The sequence below is a fragment of the Equus przewalskii genome, chromosome 5 (genome assembly GCF_037783145.1).
Source record: "Equus przewalskii isolate Varuska chromosome 5, EquPr2, whole genome shotgun sequence".
Lineage (NCBI taxonomy): Eukaryota > Metazoa > Chordata > Mammalia > Perissodactyla > Equidae > Equus > Equus przewalskii.
This window is the reverse complement of record NC_091835.1, coordinates 53,020,850-53,041,528: the sequence shown is the minus strand read 5'-3', so window position 1 is coordinate 53,041,528 and position 20,679 is coordinate 53,020,850. Positions and strand designations below refer to the sequence as shown.

The 20,679-nt window shown below is 35.4% G+C and overlaps 1 protein-coding gene across 2 annotated transcripts in view; it reads left to right on the top strand.

The window, feature by feature from the left end:
- Positions 1-20,679, top strand: part of ITPR2 (inositol 1,4,5-trisphosphate receptor type 2) — a 473,043-nt gene that overhangs the window by 370,484 nt on the left and 81,880 nt on the right. For both annotated transcript variants that reach the window (XM_070620853.1, XM_070620852.1), the window contains exons 49-51: positions 5,253-5,428; positions 13,288-13,452; positions 16,664-16,859. In XM_070620853.1, the coding sequence (XP_070476954.1) occupies positions 5,253-5,428; positions 13,288-13,452; positions 16,664-16,859 (537 nt within the window). The remainder of the gene's footprint in view (positions 1-5,252; positions 5,429-13,287; positions 13,453-16,663; positions 16,860-20,679) is intronic.

Sequence of the window (20,679 nt, the reverse complement as noted above, 5' to 3'; positions counted from 1 at the left end):
ATAATTACATTTAATCCTCCTGACAGTCCTGTAAAGTAAGCACTTCATCCTCATAGATGTAGAATCTGAGGCTTAGGAAGATTTGCCCAGTAATTTGGGAATGGAGTCCAGAAATTCAATGACAACTGGTCCTTGAACAAGAACTTGAAACCGCATAGTAGAGTTTGGAGTAAGACCCCAGCCTCAGAAGGAAATAGGATCATCAAAAAAAGACTGGAACACCTGATGCTTCATCATCAGGTGCAGACACAGACTTTACTCTTCAAAAAGGACTGAATAGAAATTAAGAGTGGTAACCAAGATGGAGGCTCAGTCCTAAGCATCTGAGTATGGGGATGGTGCTAAGAGAAAGGGGAAGGCATGAGCTGCCATTTTGGCAATATGGAATCCCAAGGTTATGTTTGGGTAATCTGATTATAGTTCTAGATAAATTATTAAAACTTCATGAATTCAAGGTTAAAATTTTGGTCAGGATTAGCTGGATCTCTAACTTCAGTTATTAGGCATAGTTAGGAAGGCCGAGGAAACAAAGGTAAGACTGATAAGCACACTAGACCATCAGAACTGACTGGAGAAGGGAAATTCTGTGCTGGATGTACAAGTTCTCTAATGTCAGATTTGGTCGAACATGGGCTGGATGACTACTTGCCAGGAGTACTTTGAGATGATTTAAAGATGAATTAGTTGATCATTAAGATTCCTTCCAATAACCTAAAAAAAAGCTATGGGGACATGTCAAAGAACACAGGATCCAACTTGAAAGTCCTCCCAGTGGCCATAATTATGGAAATTTTGAGAAAAAAAAAAACATTGATAGTAATACATAATAACCCATAGAATAAAAAAAAAATCTGGAAGTCCATATTGATGGAGAGAAGAGAAAGCTCTTTCTTACAAAGCATTCCAATTAATAATTTTAGCAGTAATAATGAGCATAGAATATCACCATTTGGCTAACATCACAGTAGTAAAAATCATCAATGGGTGCTAAAATTACTAGGTGAATGTTAGATGAAAAAGTGTAATGAGAAACAAGTTATTGACGTAGTCTTAAAGTATTTCCCCACAACATACTTATTAATTACAAAAGAAAAAATAGTAACTTTAAAGTGGAGAAATCTCTTTAACTAAGTGATCAATGTTAATGTCACTATTAATGAGACACAGCAACATTGCACCATTTGCCAAAAATGCATAAACTGAGGAAATTTCAGACAAACCCAAAATGAGGGACATTCTACGAAATAATTGGCCAGTACTCTTCAAGCTTATGAAAGACAAAGAAAGATTGAACTTTCCAAATTATAAGAGACATGACAGTTAAATGCAATGAGTGATCCTGGCCCAGAAAAAGGACATTAATTGGGCAATTGGTGAACTTTGAATAAGGTCTGTAGATTAGATAAAAGTAGTATATCCTGTTAATTTTCAGATACTGATCATTGTAATGTGATTATGTAAGGTTTGACATTTGGGGAATCTAGATGAAGGGTATATGGGGATTTTGTTTTATATTTGCAACTATTACGTAAGTCTGAAAGAGTTTTGAAATGTAAAGTTAAAAAAGAGAAAATAAATAAATATGTGGATTCCATCCAACCCTGAGGTCCCTGGATTCTGGGTATAGAAGTTGATTACCAAATCACCTGGTGAAGCCTGGGCCAGAAAAAGACCTGTGGTCAAAATGGGCCACCTTTCCCAACCCCAGACCCTTATTAAGCTGCTCCAGAATCACTGAGGCCACTGTGGCAATGAGGACAGAGGGAATGGGCTGTGTATGCATTCTCCAAGCCTATTTCCAGCCTGATCACAAATGAGCTGCTGGGAATTACTTGTGCCTCGATAATCTGCTTCACACTTGGGTTATAATATTAACTGAAAAAGTAATGTCTCCCTTTGACTGCGGTGGTAGTGTACGATAATTAAAGGGAGCTACTTGAGGGGAAGGTGATTCTAGAGGATCAGCTTATAGGGCACCCCACCCTCCCAACCCCTGCTGCAGATAATCTCCTTTCATTGCCAGGCTTTGCAGAGCTCTGTGTGAATTTATTCAAGAATACAGGGCTTATTTGTATGGCTACAAGTTTTGATTTTGGTTTCCTTGTTTGGCTGATTGGTTTATTTGTTTAACGTATGTTTATCTGGAAAAGAAACTTGTGCCAAAGTTGAGGAATGAAGCGTTGCTGGTTGGGGCTGAAGTGGCAGGTGTTGGAGCTACGGACTCTTCTAGATGGCCATTCAGAAGTTGAGCATTGCCATACCAACCACCCCTGCCCCGTTTGGCAAAGGCAGACTAGTTAGTGGAGAAAATTGGTGCAATGGGAATTTCTTACATTTAGATAGCATGCGATTCTTTTTAAAAAAAATCATGTTCAAATTTCGGGTGTAATTGTTTTTCCCCTCAAGTGCTTTGTGTTAAAGAAAATAAGTTCTTCAAGGTGATTTTAATGCATTCAACTTAATAACAATCATCGATGCAGTGCAGCCATGTGCCAGGCACTATAGTAGGCCCTAGAGATACAAATGTTGGTAAAGTTGTCCTTGTCCTCAAGGAGCTCATGGTCTAATTAAGGGAGAAGAAAGCAGTAAAGCACAATAGTGAAGATCACCCATGGATTTTGGAATGGATGTCTGCTTTAGCTGGACTGAGGTGAGGGAAAGAGGAAAGTCTTCTGAGGCTACATAGGAAGCAGAGGAATGAAGAGAGACTGGGAAATAAGAAGCGGTATGTTCTATACAGCAAACTATAAACAAGTCAGTGTAGGGTAGATAGGAGAGTTCCACTATGTGAATTGAATTGAGGTCTCCAATTTTGCTGTTTGAATTTTCCTTTATAAAGGACAAATTTCATACTTGCTAAGATTTAAAAACGTATAAAGTGAATTCTAAAAATTTTTTCCATTAGAAAAGTAATACATGCTCATTATAGAAAATTGATACAAATATAAAGTATTAAGAAGAGAAGACAGTCCCTGCTTTCCCACCCTTAATGGGTAAAAATTGATTTTGACAATCTGTACTATCTTCTCTAGAATTTGTCAGAAGGTTTTGGTTTATTTTTTTTAGCATTAAATCTTCAGCTAGAAACCCATATGATCATTCTTACAGAATATGATTGCAAATTATTGTCAATTGTCAGCTGACAATACTGTAAATTAATAGCCATCCTAAATAACTTTTAAATTTATTTATTAATTCACAAATACATATTTAGCATTAAACTGTGTGCAAGGTACTATGTTAGATGCTATTTGAGTTATTTCTACAAAGGGATGAAAAACCTAGTTTTAAGTGCATGGTTATAATTTCTTATTTAATCAAGGGGAAATCTTGGCAAGCCAGATGCTATCTGAGAAAGAGTAGTCAAGATGTACTTATGTGACCAGGCATTAATGACAGTCTACAGTGCACCTATCAGGGCCAAAGTTGAGACTTTTAAAATAAGAATGTCACACCAAGTCATTGCTTATGAATTATCCTGAAGAGTCCAGTGATTGGCTAAAAGTTGTTACATGTGCAAAGATGTTGGCAGTTCTAGTAAAGTTGAGAGTGAAGCGCCACAACTTGGGGAACTTATAACTGGAGACTTACTTACTCAAAATGAGCTCACAGATTATGTTTTTGTTTATTCATGTAATCAACAAATATTGATCTATTACTGCATGCCAGGCACTGTGATTGGCCCAGAGATGGTCCCCACCCTTACAGAGTTTACATTCCAATGGCGTCCCAATAAGCATGAGAGAAAGTTGAAGATTATTCTCTCCATGGCTCTTTTAGATCTGTGAAGTCAGGGCAGTTGGTGCTCAGGCTAGGTTTTAGTAAACACAGAGTGGTTACATGCCAACATCATCTTAAACGTGAGTTGGGCAACCATTTTGGTACCATTGCCAGAGGACAGGAATTGAAGGTAACTTCCAGAGCAATTTACCCCTTGGCTTTCTTCATCTTCAAAGTAATCTTTTCAGATCATAAATTTGGTGAAGGGACAGATCAAATCTCTCCTCCCAACCTTCTTTCATCACTGCTTGCTGTAAGAGATATCATGGGAAGAACAAACATTGTAAAAATAAACATGTCTAAACCAATACTGTTCATTCTCTGACTTTGTTTTGTTTTTTAATGTCTGACAGGCTCTTCCTACCGTCTTTTGATCTATTAACACTCACTATGAACATTCATTGAAAGAGTCCAGATAACCCCATGGTTTCGATAATAGTGCAAAAGCCCTGCATACCAAAGCTTTCAGGGTATTTTGCATGCAGAAGTTAATTTTATAAGTAATAAAAAAGAGGTGTGGCCCAAAGAAATAACTAGTAGAAAGTCTCCATTTTGTTGTTTCCCCTCTGACTTTATCAGCCTATAGACATGTGTCTGAGGTCCCAGAGCTGATCTAATCAGCCAAAGAATGTTGCTCCTTCATTTACTTCTGCAAACGCAGCACCACATGACCTTCAGAGGGTGAGTCCTTGAATCCACATGTCAGCGCAAATGTCAATGAACTCTACTTCTTTTAAAGGGAAGTATATTTTTAAACCCTGTCTTGGGCAATTTCAAAAGAAATTTTGCTTGTAATGGAGTTCATTTTTAAAACATTTGAAACCTTGTTTTCTGATGATTTAAATAGTTCAACATTTTTTTTTAGAACTTGAGTTGGCCTTTGAATACACACACTCATATATATACATATACACTCATACACATATATACACATGTACACTTGAACAGTTAAAGCTTGTGTCTATTAAACACTGGGTATTCTACATTCTGAATTCTTTAGAGGAATCTGTAATATAGAAACTTGATAATAATAGAACAAGACAAGGTATGAGTTCACTGGAAACAAATACCAGCTTCCACATGATTTAGGTGTACATTTAATAGTTAATCATAAATTTATTAATCATAAATTTTGAATTAAGATTCCCAAGTGAGATTCTTCTATTGAAGGTATTTAGCTTATCACTCCTGTAGGAGAGAAAGATGAACAATTCACAGACTTAATGGAAGAAGCCTTAACTAGTGAGTATTTAAGCAGCCTGAAATTAATCACAAACTTTCTGGAAAAGTAATAATGAGTAATGTGTTCAAAGACATTTCCTCTAAATATACAATGTATAGAGTGGGTTGTTTTGAAATTCAGTGTCTTTCCAGCTTGACTTGCTTTATTATTATATAAAATAGAGTGGCAAAGATTTTAACGTTTTCTAGTTTTGTTCTTAGTAAAACTAAACTTCTTCTACATTTTACAGGTACACTTTCTCCATTGTTCTCAGTTCTTCTTTGGATAGCACTTGCAATCTGCACATCTATGCTGTTTTTCTTCTCCAAGCCTGTGGGTATTCGGCCATTTCTTGTGTCAGTAATGCTGAGATCAATATATACAATAGGTCTTGGACCTACACTAATACTTCTTGGTGCAGCTAATGTAAGTACTTTACTTAGCTTTATGTTGTTATAGATTGATTAAGTGTATTAAAAGTAAAAATGTAACTGTATGGTTTAATTCATGTGTGCACAGTAAATTCTAATTTATTGTGAATCTAAATTAACCAGAGTTTAACCTGTGCATTCTTAATTTGGAGAGAAACAGAAAAATCACAAGTAAAATTTGATATATTTAAGAAGGTAGCATTTGGAGCATGACCCAATTCTGTAATCAATTTAATCCAATCCAATTTTAATGCATTCAGAGCATCCTATACCTGCAGCTATTGACAAAAATGACTCTGAGCCACTGTTAACATCCTAAGGTAACTTCTAAATCATCCAAGAAAGATTAAATTATATTCAGTAGAATTTCAGAAGTGAGTACCTTTTATGAAATGACCAAGGAAAAAGGGCTGCTGTATGAGAAAATAGGAAATTGGGCTCTTTTTATGTGAACAAAACCTATAAACTTGTGAAAGGCATAGATGAGATTAATTTTTTTTTCACTAAATTTTAGAGTAATAGAACAAGGGAGCACATTTCAAAACTTGAGTTAGGTGAGTTTAGAATAAGTGAGCCAGAGTACTCTTCCAAATAGCAGTAATTGTACCCAAAAGACAAAATTTTAAAGGGACTAGACAGCTTTCTTAATGGCAGAGCCTTAAAGGTATATGAAGAAAAGATAAATCAGGTTGATGAAAGAACAATGGCCAGTTAAACAAATAAATATCACTAACATCTGTGCTGAATACCTAAAACACTTTCTATTTCTTTTACTGGGTATCTAACATAATGTCTTATATTCTGGTATCTGTATATAAGCCTTATTTCCTCTACTATATTATATAATTCTTAAGGATAATGATTGATCATTCAATGTCTGGAATATTATTGACACTCATCAAATATTTCTTAAGTAAATTTTCTAATGAGTGAATGAATGAATGAGTGAAAGATTCTTTTCGTATTCTTATACGTTGACAGTGGGTACATGGCAAATATTTCTTGAAAATGAATAAATTAATAGTCAGCCAAACTTTTGAAATCTATAAAGCTGAACAAGTATGGCCAATTCTATGTTTCTGACCCTTATTGTGTTATAATTCTTCAAAAATTGGAAATGATATATATATGACAGCTCCCAGTTAACAAGAACATTCAGGCAAGCAAATTACCAATTATTCCTCAATCATTGTCAATAAAGGGAAGTGTACTATACATACTGTCACATTCATAGGGATAATCCTGCCCTCCTCACTCCCTTCCAGCTCCACTGTTTTCCACCTTAATACCTGGCACTTAATACCTGGCACTTAAACATTAAAAAATTGTTTACATGAGGGGCTGGCCCCGTGGCTGAGTAGTTAAGTTCACGTGCTCTGCTGCAGGTGGCCCAGTGTTTCATTGGTTCGAATCCTGGGCACAGACATGGCACTGCTCATCGAGCCACGCTGAGGTGGCATCCCACGTGCCACAACTAGAAGGACCGACAACGAAGAATATACAACTATGTACCCAGGGGGCTTTGGGGAGAAAAAGGAAAAAAATAAAATCTTTAAAAAAAAATGTTTACGTGAACAGAACTTGTACTTCCAATGCTTTGGAAATTAGCTAATTTTGCAATATTGCCAACCTAGCTAATTAAGGAACCTTCATGGATTTATCTAAATTTTTCTAAACTTATTAGTGTGTCCAGCTTATTATTTTTCCTTTAAAAAAATACACTGAATCTTGAACCAAATTGCTTGAAGAAGCAAATAATATTCATACACTGGTGACTGGTCCTCAATAAGACATTAATCCAAATGAGAAAATCCAAGTTTGATAAAATGAAATAATAGCTAGATAGAGTTGGGCCAAAAATAACAAACATTTTTTGGGTCTGTGTTATCTAATAGACACTGAAAATACCAAGAGGTAGAGGATGTGGTTCTTGCCATCCAGAAGCTTCAAGAGTATATAAAGAGATAAGGAATAACATTTTAATGTCTATGGGGAAAACCAAAAACATTTGGAATGAATATTTTTCTTTTCCCCCTCAGGGGACAAGATAAAAAGACAACCTGTCTGGTTTGGTGAGAATAATTCTACCATAAGAAATGACTATTCATATGAGAGGCTAGATTTAAACTTTACTTTCTTCGTGAGAAGAAATATAAATGGAGATACATGTTTCTTATAAACTATATGAACCTGTGAGTACTCTCAGCCTTCACAGCATAAAACATCCGTTTGCACAACCCCTAAAAGGCATGTTATGATCTGCCAGTCGATGGCATTTTGACCAAAGAAAATAATCAACTTCCATTTAGGACAAACAAATAGAATGAAATAATTGTAATCTTGATGTTATAGATATTGATAGAAGAGTTTTCATCTATAGTTTTGATATTGTACAGATTAACTAAAGTATTTTAGTGTTTTACCTTAACTTTTAACATAACAAGCTCATTACAAAATTATCTATGGTTTACCATTTCCCAGGAGACAGGAAAAAATAAATAAATGAAAACATAAATCAATCATGTTTTGTACCTTAGGTTTTAATATATTTGTTAATTTACACTTGAAAGTTTGCATTGTGTAACAGGTGAAATTCCAAGTGCTAAAATTATAGCTATCAGAAACAGAGAAGACAAAAGAAAATGTCTACTTGACAGTTAAGCTTTAATGAGAACCAGAACTCTAGAGCTTTGGCAAATAATCAGAACTCTGGATTTCATTCTTCTCATCAGTGAAATGAAGATATGAAAGCCTGGTCTATCCTCACTGGGCTGTTGAGAAGATTAGTGTGAAGAGCTAGGAAAGAACAATAACAGAGATAATGAAATGTTAGCAGTAAAGGTTACCACTTACCAAGTACCTGATCCGTAAACTCTGATTAAATTGTAAAACGTGCTATCGTGATTGTGAAGGTGTTTGTGTTTTGGTTCACAGAGAGTCGTTTCTGGACTCAGTATTTTTCACAGTGTTAAGCAAGTGCAGAAAATCCCTTTTTTGGAAAAGGAATCAAGTGGGAGGAAAAACCTCAATCTGTGCTCTGAGCACTTTAGTATTATCAGTTCCTGTTTATGATGATGCTTCATTTTTATCATCTTTACTTATTTCTAAAAATTGAAATTTCGTTTAAATTGCAACTCCTTCTCTCATCTTGTCACAGGAGTTATCTCAATATTTGAGATGTTTCAAAAAATTGAAATGTTTTTCTCTGTTATAAAGCATATCTTATAACCCAGTACAGTCACACACCACATAACGACGAGTCGGCCACGGATGGACCGCCTGTACCACAGTGGTCCCATAAGATTAGTACCATATGGCCTGGATGTGTAGTAGGCTATATCATCTAGGTTTGTGTAAGTACACTCTCTGATGGTCACACAACGATGAAATCACCTGACAATGCATTTCTCTGAACGTATCCCTGTCATTAAGTGACACATACTGTACAGTTTTCTTCCCATCCTCTACCTTGCATTTTTAGTTATTGGTAATAGAAATTAATGTATTATTTTGGCAAATATAAACACATCTTTTATAAATTTGAGATCACTTAATGTTTTTTCATACCACTAAAATTATTTGTAAACCTCATTTTAACAATAATATTTCTAGTCATATGGATGTTATCTGTTTAACCATTCCATTGATGTTTAGATTTTAGATATTTTTATAATGAATAATAATGTAGTAAATACTTGTGAAAGATCTTTTAGTATCTTCTAATCACTTCTTATCTACAATGTTTTTTTCCTTCCCTGGTAGTGCCTAGAAATGTGTAATTTATTTAATGGTTTTTGTAAGTCATTTGCCTTTCTCACAGTTATTTATAATGTGCAAATGTTTCCTTATACTGGAAATTGGTCTCACCATTTTGCAGAGAGGAGAAGCAAATGGAGTTGAGCAGATAGCTGGCTATTAACAATAAGGCACAGGGCTCCAAGTTTATAGTGTCGCATCTTTAGTTACTTCCTATAGATAGTTTCCTGGGAGGGCTCATGTTACTGTTAATCTATAAGATTGAGTCCTACCATATGTTCGCTTGACATATACAAATTCAATTATATATTCTGAGTCAAAAATTCATAGTCTCTCTCCCTCTCTCTCTCTCTCTCTCTCACACACACACACACACACACACACACTATTTTTCACACAATGTGATCACTGAATGCTCCTAACTTCTTCTGATATTCGGTTGCAGAAACAGAAAACTGCCCCGGTGCTGGGGGAAACTAGCATGTGCTGAATTTAGTAAGAGACACTACAGTTCACACTACCATTGTTTACTGTACTGTTTTGTTGGCAATTTAAAAAATTTCCAAGGTGATTTTGACTCCATGAAAATTTTGCCTTAGGCTTTGACCATAGAATCTTATCCTGCCTAAGATGTAACATCACTGAAATGAAAATTTTTTAAATCGAATCATCTCATTTTTAGTAAGAAGGTTGATGAAAATATGGCAGTGTAGTTAAAATGTAGTTCAAGACAATAAATTCAGTTTTACTTTTCAATAAATAGTAGACAATCCTTTTTTTTTGGCTATAACTTATTCTCGGAAAATAGGTCATGTTTTCCCATAAGAGCAGTGTAAGATGTGGATAGAATTCCTGATCACGGACATAGAACCAGAAAAAATGAAAAAAGATAATATAAAAGCAGTTATAAATTTCTGTGACCACATAAAATAGTAAAATTTAAAGGACATCACATAGAATTCTAGAGCTATGAGGCACCTTAAGGATTATTTACTTTCAGGCATTTCATTTTAGAAATGAATATACAGCATCCAACAGACAACAGGAGGATTTACCAAAGTAATTAGTGGCAGAGCCAAGAGTGGAGACCAGATGGCCCAACTTCGAATCCAGGGTCTTTCCACCATACTATACTGTCAAAAGTCTTGCAAGGACATATCAATGAACTATAAAGTATATATGAAAATAACTACTATACTGTATAATTAATTTGCCTAATTAAAATTAATGAACTTGCTTTAGTATACATTAACAAATGAACATTAATTTTGCTTTTGTTTTTAGAATTATTGGTAAATCACTGGGATGGCATATATACTTTTAAAAGACTGCACAAAAGGTTTGCATTGATGGTGTTTCCTTCTCCCACTCCCTGCCTTTCTTCCCCGCAATCATACAATTCACCCCACCCCCAACAAAACAAGTATCAAGAGCATCTTTGAAAAATAGATGGAGAAAGAAACAAAATACGGGACTGCTATGGTCATTTATATTGGTATTTGTGTGCTGACTTGAGGGTCCTTTTAACGCCAGTTCCAAAGTTCCACCAGTTCTTTTAACCACCTTGCCCAGTTCCCACACACTCCATTTGTTATTGCCTACATGGACTCTTACCATAGAAAGAATGATTGCCTACATAATGGTATTGACAGGTGAAGGACTGGTTAGACAATACCAAGTAAGTCATGACATTACAAGGGAGAATGTTTTTGTAACTTCTTGATTATCTGCATAAATATTCCAAGCTTTCACAGAAAATGCTTATATTAAAAACAATTTGTAAATTTTATGGTCATGGTGCGGGAAAAACCAGAGTTCAATTTCTTTTCTATGCAAATCATTTATTCTTGCCCTCATTTCTCATTGGTATGAACACTTCAAAACAAAAGCACAATGTCCTTGTTTCTGATCTCTATAGAAATATGTGTATGCTACGGCCAGTGTCAACTCCACTTCACATAGGCTTAGTCAAGAGAACAGGAACATATCCATCAATATTGAGCTCTAGGTCAACGTTCAAAAGAAAGAAAAAATCAACCTGAAAACAAATAAGGCAAATCTTGATTTTTCATGCCAAAATGGCAGAGGCTCTTTTAGGCAGAAATGTGTCCTTGGTTTTACTTTATTTAAGAACTGAAATGCATTGCTCTTTTGAGAATTTGAATTCAATGTATTACTTTTTCTCAATGTATAGGGCTTATAAATAATTTTCCTGCATAATTTTTTTGTGATTCAGTTTAGAGAAGTAGAGATCAGGAAGCAAAATATTAACAATTTGTCTTAAACGTATCATTCATCCTTCTGAAAAGTCATAATTCCAACTTTGAACTTTATTTTTTATAGAACTTATTTCTTTTTCATGTTGATGAACTGTAGTGAGTGAATCAAGGCAAATAATTCGAATTTAAACAATAGTCATTCTAAACAATTTAAAGAGTGAAACACTGAATATGACAACCTGGATACCCTATTTTTCACTATTTTCATAAATGTTTATTGTCAAATACTACACTTATATCAGCACCTTATATATATTTCCTGAAATTTTAAAATAATGACTTGTTATAATATTAAACTTGCTCTTGGCTAGTAAATATAAAGATGTCCATTATACTGTAGCTATATTTAATAATAATGTAAAGATGTGATGATGAGACACTGTATAGTGAAGTAAGATTTGTTTGACATTATTGGCATTGTTAACAAGATGACGAAAGAATTGATAACGTCAGTTACTGAAAGGATAGTTAATTAGCAGGGGGAAAACTTAGGAAAGGTTTGAACTTGTTAGTTGCGCTGTTGTTGATTTGGTTTGCCTATATTCACAACATGTGATAACCCACTTCTCATTTTATCTGTATTTATTTGGAGTTCAGAAAGTTGAAGGAAAAGATTCTCTAAGCTTTCAAATTTTACTTCTGCCTCAAAGTGTTATACTCCTTCTTATGTTATTTAAAATGATTCCATAAGACAATTTCTTTCATATGTATTGAAAAAATCCACAGTGTTGCAAAGAGCAACCTGTTTTCCCAAAGTTAGGTTTGGACATATGAAGACAAATGTGGTGCTCTTGATAACTTAAAGAACTCAGGGAACAATTTGGAAGAACAAACTGAAGTTTTGAAATTTGTGATTCCTTGATGACGAAGAGGCAAAATTGGCTCTTCCATTTATAAATAATACAGTGATTCTAGAACCAAATAGATAACACTAGGTTTATGGTAACTGTGTTCTTTGGAAAGTATTGCACAGATTCTTGTTATTGTCAAAGACTTTCAGGATAAATTTCTGTATTCTAAAATTATGCCACAAAAGGCAATTTTAGATATAGTTTTAATATGAATATTCTCCATAGGACCAAGCACAATAAACACTTCAAGATGTTTGTTGAATAATTACCACACATAAAGATTCAAAAATATATGCATGCATTATATTTATTTTAACTTATGTATATGTTATATTTTTTATATATTTAAAGTAAATTAAATGCAAAAATAATTTTTTATTGGCTTCCTTATTTAAAATAATACTCAGTAGAGAAAGTCCAGGATAAAAATAATTAAGGACAGACCTCTGGATATTTTCTGAAAAGATATTTTTCTGTTACATTTCCAGTATAAGAAAAATATTACATATATTACTTTTAATATGAAAAATATAATAATGGTAGTATTTAAAGAGCCATTGTACTAAGCCATATGTACATATGCATTATGAATTATTTAATTCTCTGAAGAGTTCTATGAGGTGGGAGTTTATTACCAATTTTCAGAAGAAACAATCAAGGCTTACAGTCACATGACCTAGGTCATGCAGAAGAAGTGGGACAGCCAGGATTTAAATTCACATCTGTCTTGATTGCGTGGCTGGTGCTCTTAGTCATTCTCCTCTCTTTTCCTGGAACTGCAGAGGATACGACTTTTGCATGCATTATGTTTACATGCAGATTTGTAAGCAGTGCTGAAAAATTACAAAATGCGAAATCACAAAAGAAAACCACAGACCTTGTGAATAATAGGTTTTGTCAATGACCTGTTATTTATGTGAATTTCAGGATGAATAAGACAGTAAAATCTAATCTTTTCCTCCCTTTAGCTTTGTAATAAAATAGTATTTCTGGTGAGTTTTGTCGGAAATCGTGGCACGTTCACCCGAGGTTACCGGGCCGTCATCCTGGATATGGCCTTTCTCTACCACGTAGCGTATGTCCTCGTTTGCATGCTGGGCCTCTTTGTCCATGAATTCTTCTATAGCTTCTTGGTGAGTACATCTCTACATGGACAATCACTGCTGAAAAAAATGCACAATGCTTCTTCTTATGCTTCTTTCTTTGACTTTTTTTTTTAAGCAGGGCCTGAAATTCAGGACAAATTATGTTATTTTTAGAATTTCCTTGCAAAGGCATGAATTATTATTTTTAGTCTTTTTCTCTGAGAAACCACATGAGTGGTAGAGCTCTTTATTTCCTCTCTGAGAAGGAACCAACGACCCCACCTTTTGACCCAGGCTTCATAGAGCAGGTTGCTTTTGGTTTCAGCCAAATCATAATTCCCTTTACATTTAGAGATTCTCCAACAGAGGATGGAAGAAAAGGGATATATTTTCTTGGTACTGGAATCATTGTCTTTTGTTTACAATCTCAAGTATTATGTGTATCTTTACAATGGCATATAAGTAAAATGAGGGGAAAAACTGCCAACCTGGCAAAAGTACCATGATTTGTTTTAAGTAAAGTCTTATAGTTTCAGATTTAATATGACATTGTTGTTAAGCTTATGTACATATATCTAATTCATTAAATGGATTTTCAGATTTCTTCTAGAGTTTGTTTTTTCTCCTGGTTATCAGATTTCCTTCCTACGTACATGTTTTATGGGCATAAACCAGGAGAGGAGTCAATACGAATGTATGATAATGCTTTGAAACTTAAAGCACTACCTGGTTAGCATCATGATGCCATAGGAGCAATTTATTTATATCTCCAGCATGTAGTTGACATGCAGTAGAGCGTACTACCCAGTAAAATAATTCCTGAAAACAAGTTGAAAATCTAAAAACATTAAGCTGACCCAATTTGCGTGAGGGACAAATCCATTGCCTCCTGCTTCCCTGTAATGTCACACACCCATGTGGCACACCCTGTCGCAAGACTGAAAAGAGGCTAATTTTCCATTTCCTCCAAACACTTGAAAGAGTCACAGCGAAGAGTGGACTTTTCCCTTACGTTTTGATACAAAATTATCTTCTAGGAAGTTAAGTTAGTTATTCAGCAATCAAAAGGAGGGTTTTTTCCTATTCCAGGGATCCAAATGATTTCCCTCTCTGCTCTGATTCACAAGAAAAATTCCACTTAAAAAAACTCTGCCTGTGACATATAAAATCCTATTATACCTAGCACTTTTACCTGACTGTGGTATGTAATATTCCATAGTGTTTGTGTGCTTCAAACTTTTTGTCTATAACATGGATGGAGTTTGTGTGGGAGACCAGCAATATCAAGATCCATTAAGGAGATAAAATGAAAAAACATGTAAAATGGTGTATGTAAATCTTTATATTTTCCAAGGAAAGATATTTGAAAAATAACAGACATTTGAATTATTATATGAATTATTAATAGTAATGTTACTTTTACTTTATATTACTTAACCTTATTTTCCTCTTGTCTTTTATCTTTCAAATCTTACATAACTGATGCTAATTTGTTTTCATTGGGTTGGTTACAAAAAGGATATAGCCCATTTTGAGGGTACTAGAAGGAAATTGTAATTGACATAATACCAAAATGTTATTTAAACATTCTAAAAATATTTTTTATATTTAAAAAAATATATGAATGTGCATTCTTGGTTGTGTCCACAAATGTCAGTCCTTTATCCAAAATCATAAAAACTACACTCTTGATTTTCCCTTCAGAAATAAACAGAAAAAACCATCAATCTGTTGAAAGTCAACACCTTTGGCATTCTCAAGATCATGATTCCATGATTATGGAATGGGGCCCAGGAATATGCATTTTTAGCAAGCATCCCATGGGCTTCTGAAAGATATAAACTTTCAGAAATTATCTAGAAGTGACCTAGAACCCATTGCCAGACCTTTTCTTTACGTCACTATTGAATTAAAGTAAAGGAAAATCTCCTTTATGTCAACTAAATGCTTAAATAAGTTGAATAAGCCAGAGTGTCGACAATTTGAAAATTAAAAGGTTGAATTTGCATTAGTCAATGTCTATCCTGAAGAATATTGAGTTTACTTCTAAAAGTTGCTGCTCACTCCAGGAGATAAGCAGATAGCCAAATAGTTAAACTCTTTTTTTATTTGACCATCATAAAATATCAGTTTCCTAAGGTGAGCAAACAAGTTAATATCTTTACAGCAATTATTTGCAAGACTATAATTAAATTAGAAAGTAACTGTATAACCTTCAGTACTTAGAAAAACAGAGTATGACCTTGGTGTTTCTGAAAGGATGCATGGCACTGATAATTGATAATTCAGAAATTCTAATCCCTGCCCACAGATAGCCGAAGACAAACCCCAATTATTCCAATTTGAGAAATACTATTCATTTACAAACTGATATTTATGCCTTTTTAAGTGAATGTTAATTTATTGCTTTTAACCAGCTTTTGATAATAAAACATGTACTTGCTAACGTATAATTTTAACTTTATAATATAGCAATAAATAAAATTGTTATTTGTATTGGCTACAAATAGAAACACATACCTAGGTTCTTGACTAGTGCATAGATTTTCTACTCCTAAACACAAAATGGATGATAAGTAATTAGAGGAAGTGAATTAGCAAAATTCTGTATTATATTTTTGTTTATACTTCTGTTTCCAAAGTATTTACTACAGTGATAGGTTTCTCCCTCATTATACCACTTTAGTAAGGAACGATGTTTGCATTTCTCAAATATTTTTAAATTCCATACCTTTTATATTGCAACAGGCTTATAAAATTATTCTCCTAATTTCACTTCTAATCCCTTGATTAAACAATACATTTAATGAATCTGTCAATTATTCATCACTTAGGTGAACCTAATTCAGGATTCTGATTTTAGACATTTTACATATTCCAGAAGAAACTGCAGAATTTTAGTAAGACTGAAAATAAGGAATAAGTAGCTAAGTTGGTTAAGGATTATAATTTTTCTAAATTCAAGTTTGAAGCTATGCTATTTCTGTGTCTTATAAAATTGAAGTTATGTTGGTTACCAAACCAAAAGATGCACATTATGTGTTGTGCTAGGGTTATCTTTATTGAAAAACAGTTTATTAATACATTCCAACTGGAGAAGAAATATATATCTTGGTTCATTTTTAAGGTATCATTTAGGTTGTTATTTTTCCACAGATAAACTACAATGGCTTGCATTTTTATTTTCAGTTACCTTAAATTTATTCACCTTTTGCTCCCTTGCATTTTTTTCTTGTTTTTGTTTTCTTCATTTTTATAGCTTTTTGATTTGGTGTACAGAGAAGAGACCCTGCTCAATGTCATAAAAAGTGTCACACGGAATGGCCGCTCCATTATTCTAACTGCAGTCCTCGCTCTCATCCTTGTCTACTTGTTTTCCATCATTGGGTTCCTTTTTCTGAAGGATGACTTCACTATGGAAGTGGATAGGCTGAAAAACAGAACTCCTGTTACAGGTATTGCTATTACCACTAAATGAGCTTTCTCTGACGGCAGACAGGACTCGTCCGTAGCTTGTTAACAGGATCACAGATAAACACTAACGGAGGAAGGGTTTTCTTTCATGCCTTTGAGCCCATGTTCTTCTTCACTAAGAGCTCATGGATGTGAAATACTTTTACGCTGTATATTAGCTGTCAGTGTGTATAGGAAAATCCTTACACAAGAGACATCGTATAACTCAGTCTCAGTAAGAAAGTCTCAACAATGCTGACTGTATTCCAGGAGCCAGTCAACAACTTCAGCACAGGATAATAGCTTTGGGATTCTTTTCCTCCTCTTTCTCCCTGTCTCCCCCAAGAACAGCATCTAGCATCATTCACAACCATTATCTGGTACATGTTTGCTCACAGGACATCATATTATACTTAAATAACTGAAAGTGACAGACGCTTTGACTTGGCAACCGTCAGATAGTAAGAGATTTGATATAGAAAAAGGACTCAAAATATTGTCATTAAGAGGCTCAATCCGTCAGTGTGTGGCTGTTGGAATTTCGGTGCGATTTTTGTTTTTGTTGTCTGACTGGTTAGACATCATCCATTTTTACACTCACTGTGATTCTTGTGGCGTGAGGGCTGCTTCTTTCCAGCTTTTTTTGAATTTTTATTTATTTATTTTTATTTATTAAGCTTTCTAATGGTTTCTTTTTCCCCGTCTCCTACCTTTTCTTGTTTTGGTTAAATTTCCTTGTTGCTCCTTTTCCTCCTCTCCTGCTTTGCCAGATAGAAATCAGAGTTTTGCGCTTTGCTGTTAGTTTCTCTGGCTGAAACTGCTGCCTGTGGGTTGCAGAGAATGGAAACCACAAAATGACTCTCTCTCTCCTCAAACCATTAAATTGAGAAGTACAATTTAATTAGTGGTGGCTTAGAAATAATATTCTTGTTTGCCTTTAACAAACATTTCTTAGTTATTAAATTGATGATGTATGGTAGTTTCTTTCTTAGAATATGGGATAATTAAATGGCATTTAGATCCATTATGAAACCACATGAAAGCTCCTGATCAAAGCACAGAATAGAATCATACATAGAACGATAGATATTAAACTTGAGACTAAATTTCATACCTACATGTTAGTCTTTATTCACAGAAACATGAAATACTTTGTTACTGCCTTTCTTGTTCTTTCTTAAATATTGCTTTTCCCAGAGTTTTATAGGTATAAATATTTGGAAGAAAAGCTCATATATATAAATATCTCCAAAACCGCACTTTTACTAAACTTTCTGTGAATCATAAACTATGTGTTCTCAAAAATCTTCAAGTTTTTGTTATTTACTAGGCATGATCACATTGAGTTATTCAGTACAGAGTGAGTCTGAAGCTGAAGCATCTTAATTTCTGAATTCAAATGTGCACAATAGTTACTGTTTCATGAATCAAGTAGTAAATATTTCAATTGTGTTATTTAAAAAGAAAGCTCATATCATTATATTATGAATATATTTTCCTTAAAAATATAAAAAATACCTTTTTTCTTTTTGTTTTACAAAATAGGTAGCACTAGAACTAAAATGTCAAGATCTGCACTAAAAATATTTATGTATATTTCTATAGAAAGCTGTTAAGAGAAAGCATTTGTAAATACTGTGAAAATCTAACATATGAGAGCAGCTAACAAAGTTAAACCTTTGATTCTTCATAGATTGACACCGTTTTTGTTTCATAGCCTGAGAATGTATGTGATAGCATGCCCTGGAGAAACCACCGATATTTTCATAATATTTTTAATTTAATTTCTAATACCATATATTATGTCTATTGATACATAGCAGAAAGTTGATTCTTTCAAAGATCGAAAGCTATTTTCTCCCAAAGTTGAGTGAGATTGTGGGGGATGGCACACCTAGGTAGCCCGCAAACTTTGGAGTACAGGAGTATGCAATTCTTCAGAGAATGTGAAACAATCAGAAAACCAGGAGGTGGGAGCAAAGAGGGGAGGTTGAGAGTTCTAGAGATGAATAGCAAGAGCATAACAGGCACATATGAGAGTGAGGACGGACAATTTGCCAGGGGACTGGGAATTTAGGAGAATGCGGATCCAACCTCTGGCACCAGTGCAGTCTGCAACATGGTAGATGAAGGAGCGTCCACTGGAGCAGGGTTCAGAGGAGTGGCTGTCGTAGCAAAGCCCAGGGAGTTGGAGGGAAGGTTGTGTTTGAGGAGTGGAGGTTACAGTATCTCTCACACTGTCCCTTCTTCCCCATTCTCATTGCTGCTTTCTTGTTTATTTCCTCTCACCCAGAATACTGCAGGAAGCTCCTATGTGGCTTCCCCACCATCAGCCTCTCCTCTGCCTTCCCAAGTCATTCGTTCCAACCACAGCTCTGATTCTGTCTCTCATTGGTTTAAAAACTTTGTTGGGGTCTGCACTGGCTGTGGGATACTTGGTTCAGAATCATTAGCCTGGAAACTCAGGTCTCTCTGCCTTGTCTGTGCCTTTGCTGGCCTCTGTGCCCTGTGTCATACAAATTGCACCTGGAATTGCCACCTTTTCTCCCTACCTCATCTTTCTATGTGTAAATCCTGTGTCTCCTTTAGATGGATCCTTCTTTGAAAAGCTTTCTAGGTTTTTTTCTGGAATTCATCTCTCCCTCTCCTGATGCACTCCATCACTTTATCCGTACTCCACTTCTTTCATTCAATTATAATTATATCTATACATCTCTGTGTTCCCTGCTTGATTGCTGGTTCTCCAAGGCCCCTACTCCAGGCCCTCAGAGCCTAGCACAGTCAGTAAGCATTTATTAAGTAAGGGAAGGGCCACCAGAGCACACTGGGAAACCCCACCTCTCTGACCACCTGACACCCACTCCACGCCCCAGTGAGGTACCCACTTTTTCCCCCATGCTTGCCTCAGTCAGAGGTAAATGTGGTAAAATGTGTGGCCTCCCTTCCTGGTGGACTCCAGCTCTCTCAGCTCCGGGGCTTGTGTTGGCAGCGAGCCCAGGCTTGGTCCATCTCCTCATCGTGTGTCTTCCTAACTTAACTCCAGCTCTCATTTGCCACTTCTACTCTCATCTCATCAAAGAATCAGGGTAACTTTGGTGTGGTGTTGCTCTGAAATGCACTTGAATATTTCTTCAACCCTTTGTATATAAAAACGAATTTACTCCCAACCCTCCGTCTTATGGACTTTCCTTGATGGCTTTGTGTGAAAAATAGATTTGAGAGGAATGAACCTCTTCACTTTGTATTATTCTTAAGATTGGCACCTGAGCTAACAACTGTTGCCAGTCTTTTTTCTTCTTCTTCTCCCCAAAGCCACACAGTACATAGTTGTATATTCTACCTGTGAGTGCCTCTGGTTGTGCTATGTGGGATGCTGCTTCAGCATGGCCTGATGAGTGATGCCATGTCCACGCCCAGGATCCAAACCAGGGAAACCCTGGGCTGCCGAAGCGGAGCGTGTGAACTTAACCACTCGGCCACGGGCCTGGCCCCTTCTTTTTGTATTATTAACAATATTTTTAAAAATAAAACTTTGTTTCACACAGACAGGAAGGTTGCTATTTTCTATCCCATTCTGAGCCTGGGAAATAGATGGTAAGCCAGCAAGCAGATGGATCCTTTGGAACTAGAAAAGAAAAGAAAGACCCTGAACAGGGATCTGGCAGAAGATTCTCGCTTCCCTGAGGCGTTTGATGCCCTGTTCCCTGGAGCTACAAGCTTTACTGTTAGCACTGCCACCACCTGCAGTCTCTCCCTCAGCCCTAGAGACGAGTGGCCTAGAGCTTAGGGAGAGCCAGCTGGGTTGAGGAAAATGTGTTCCTG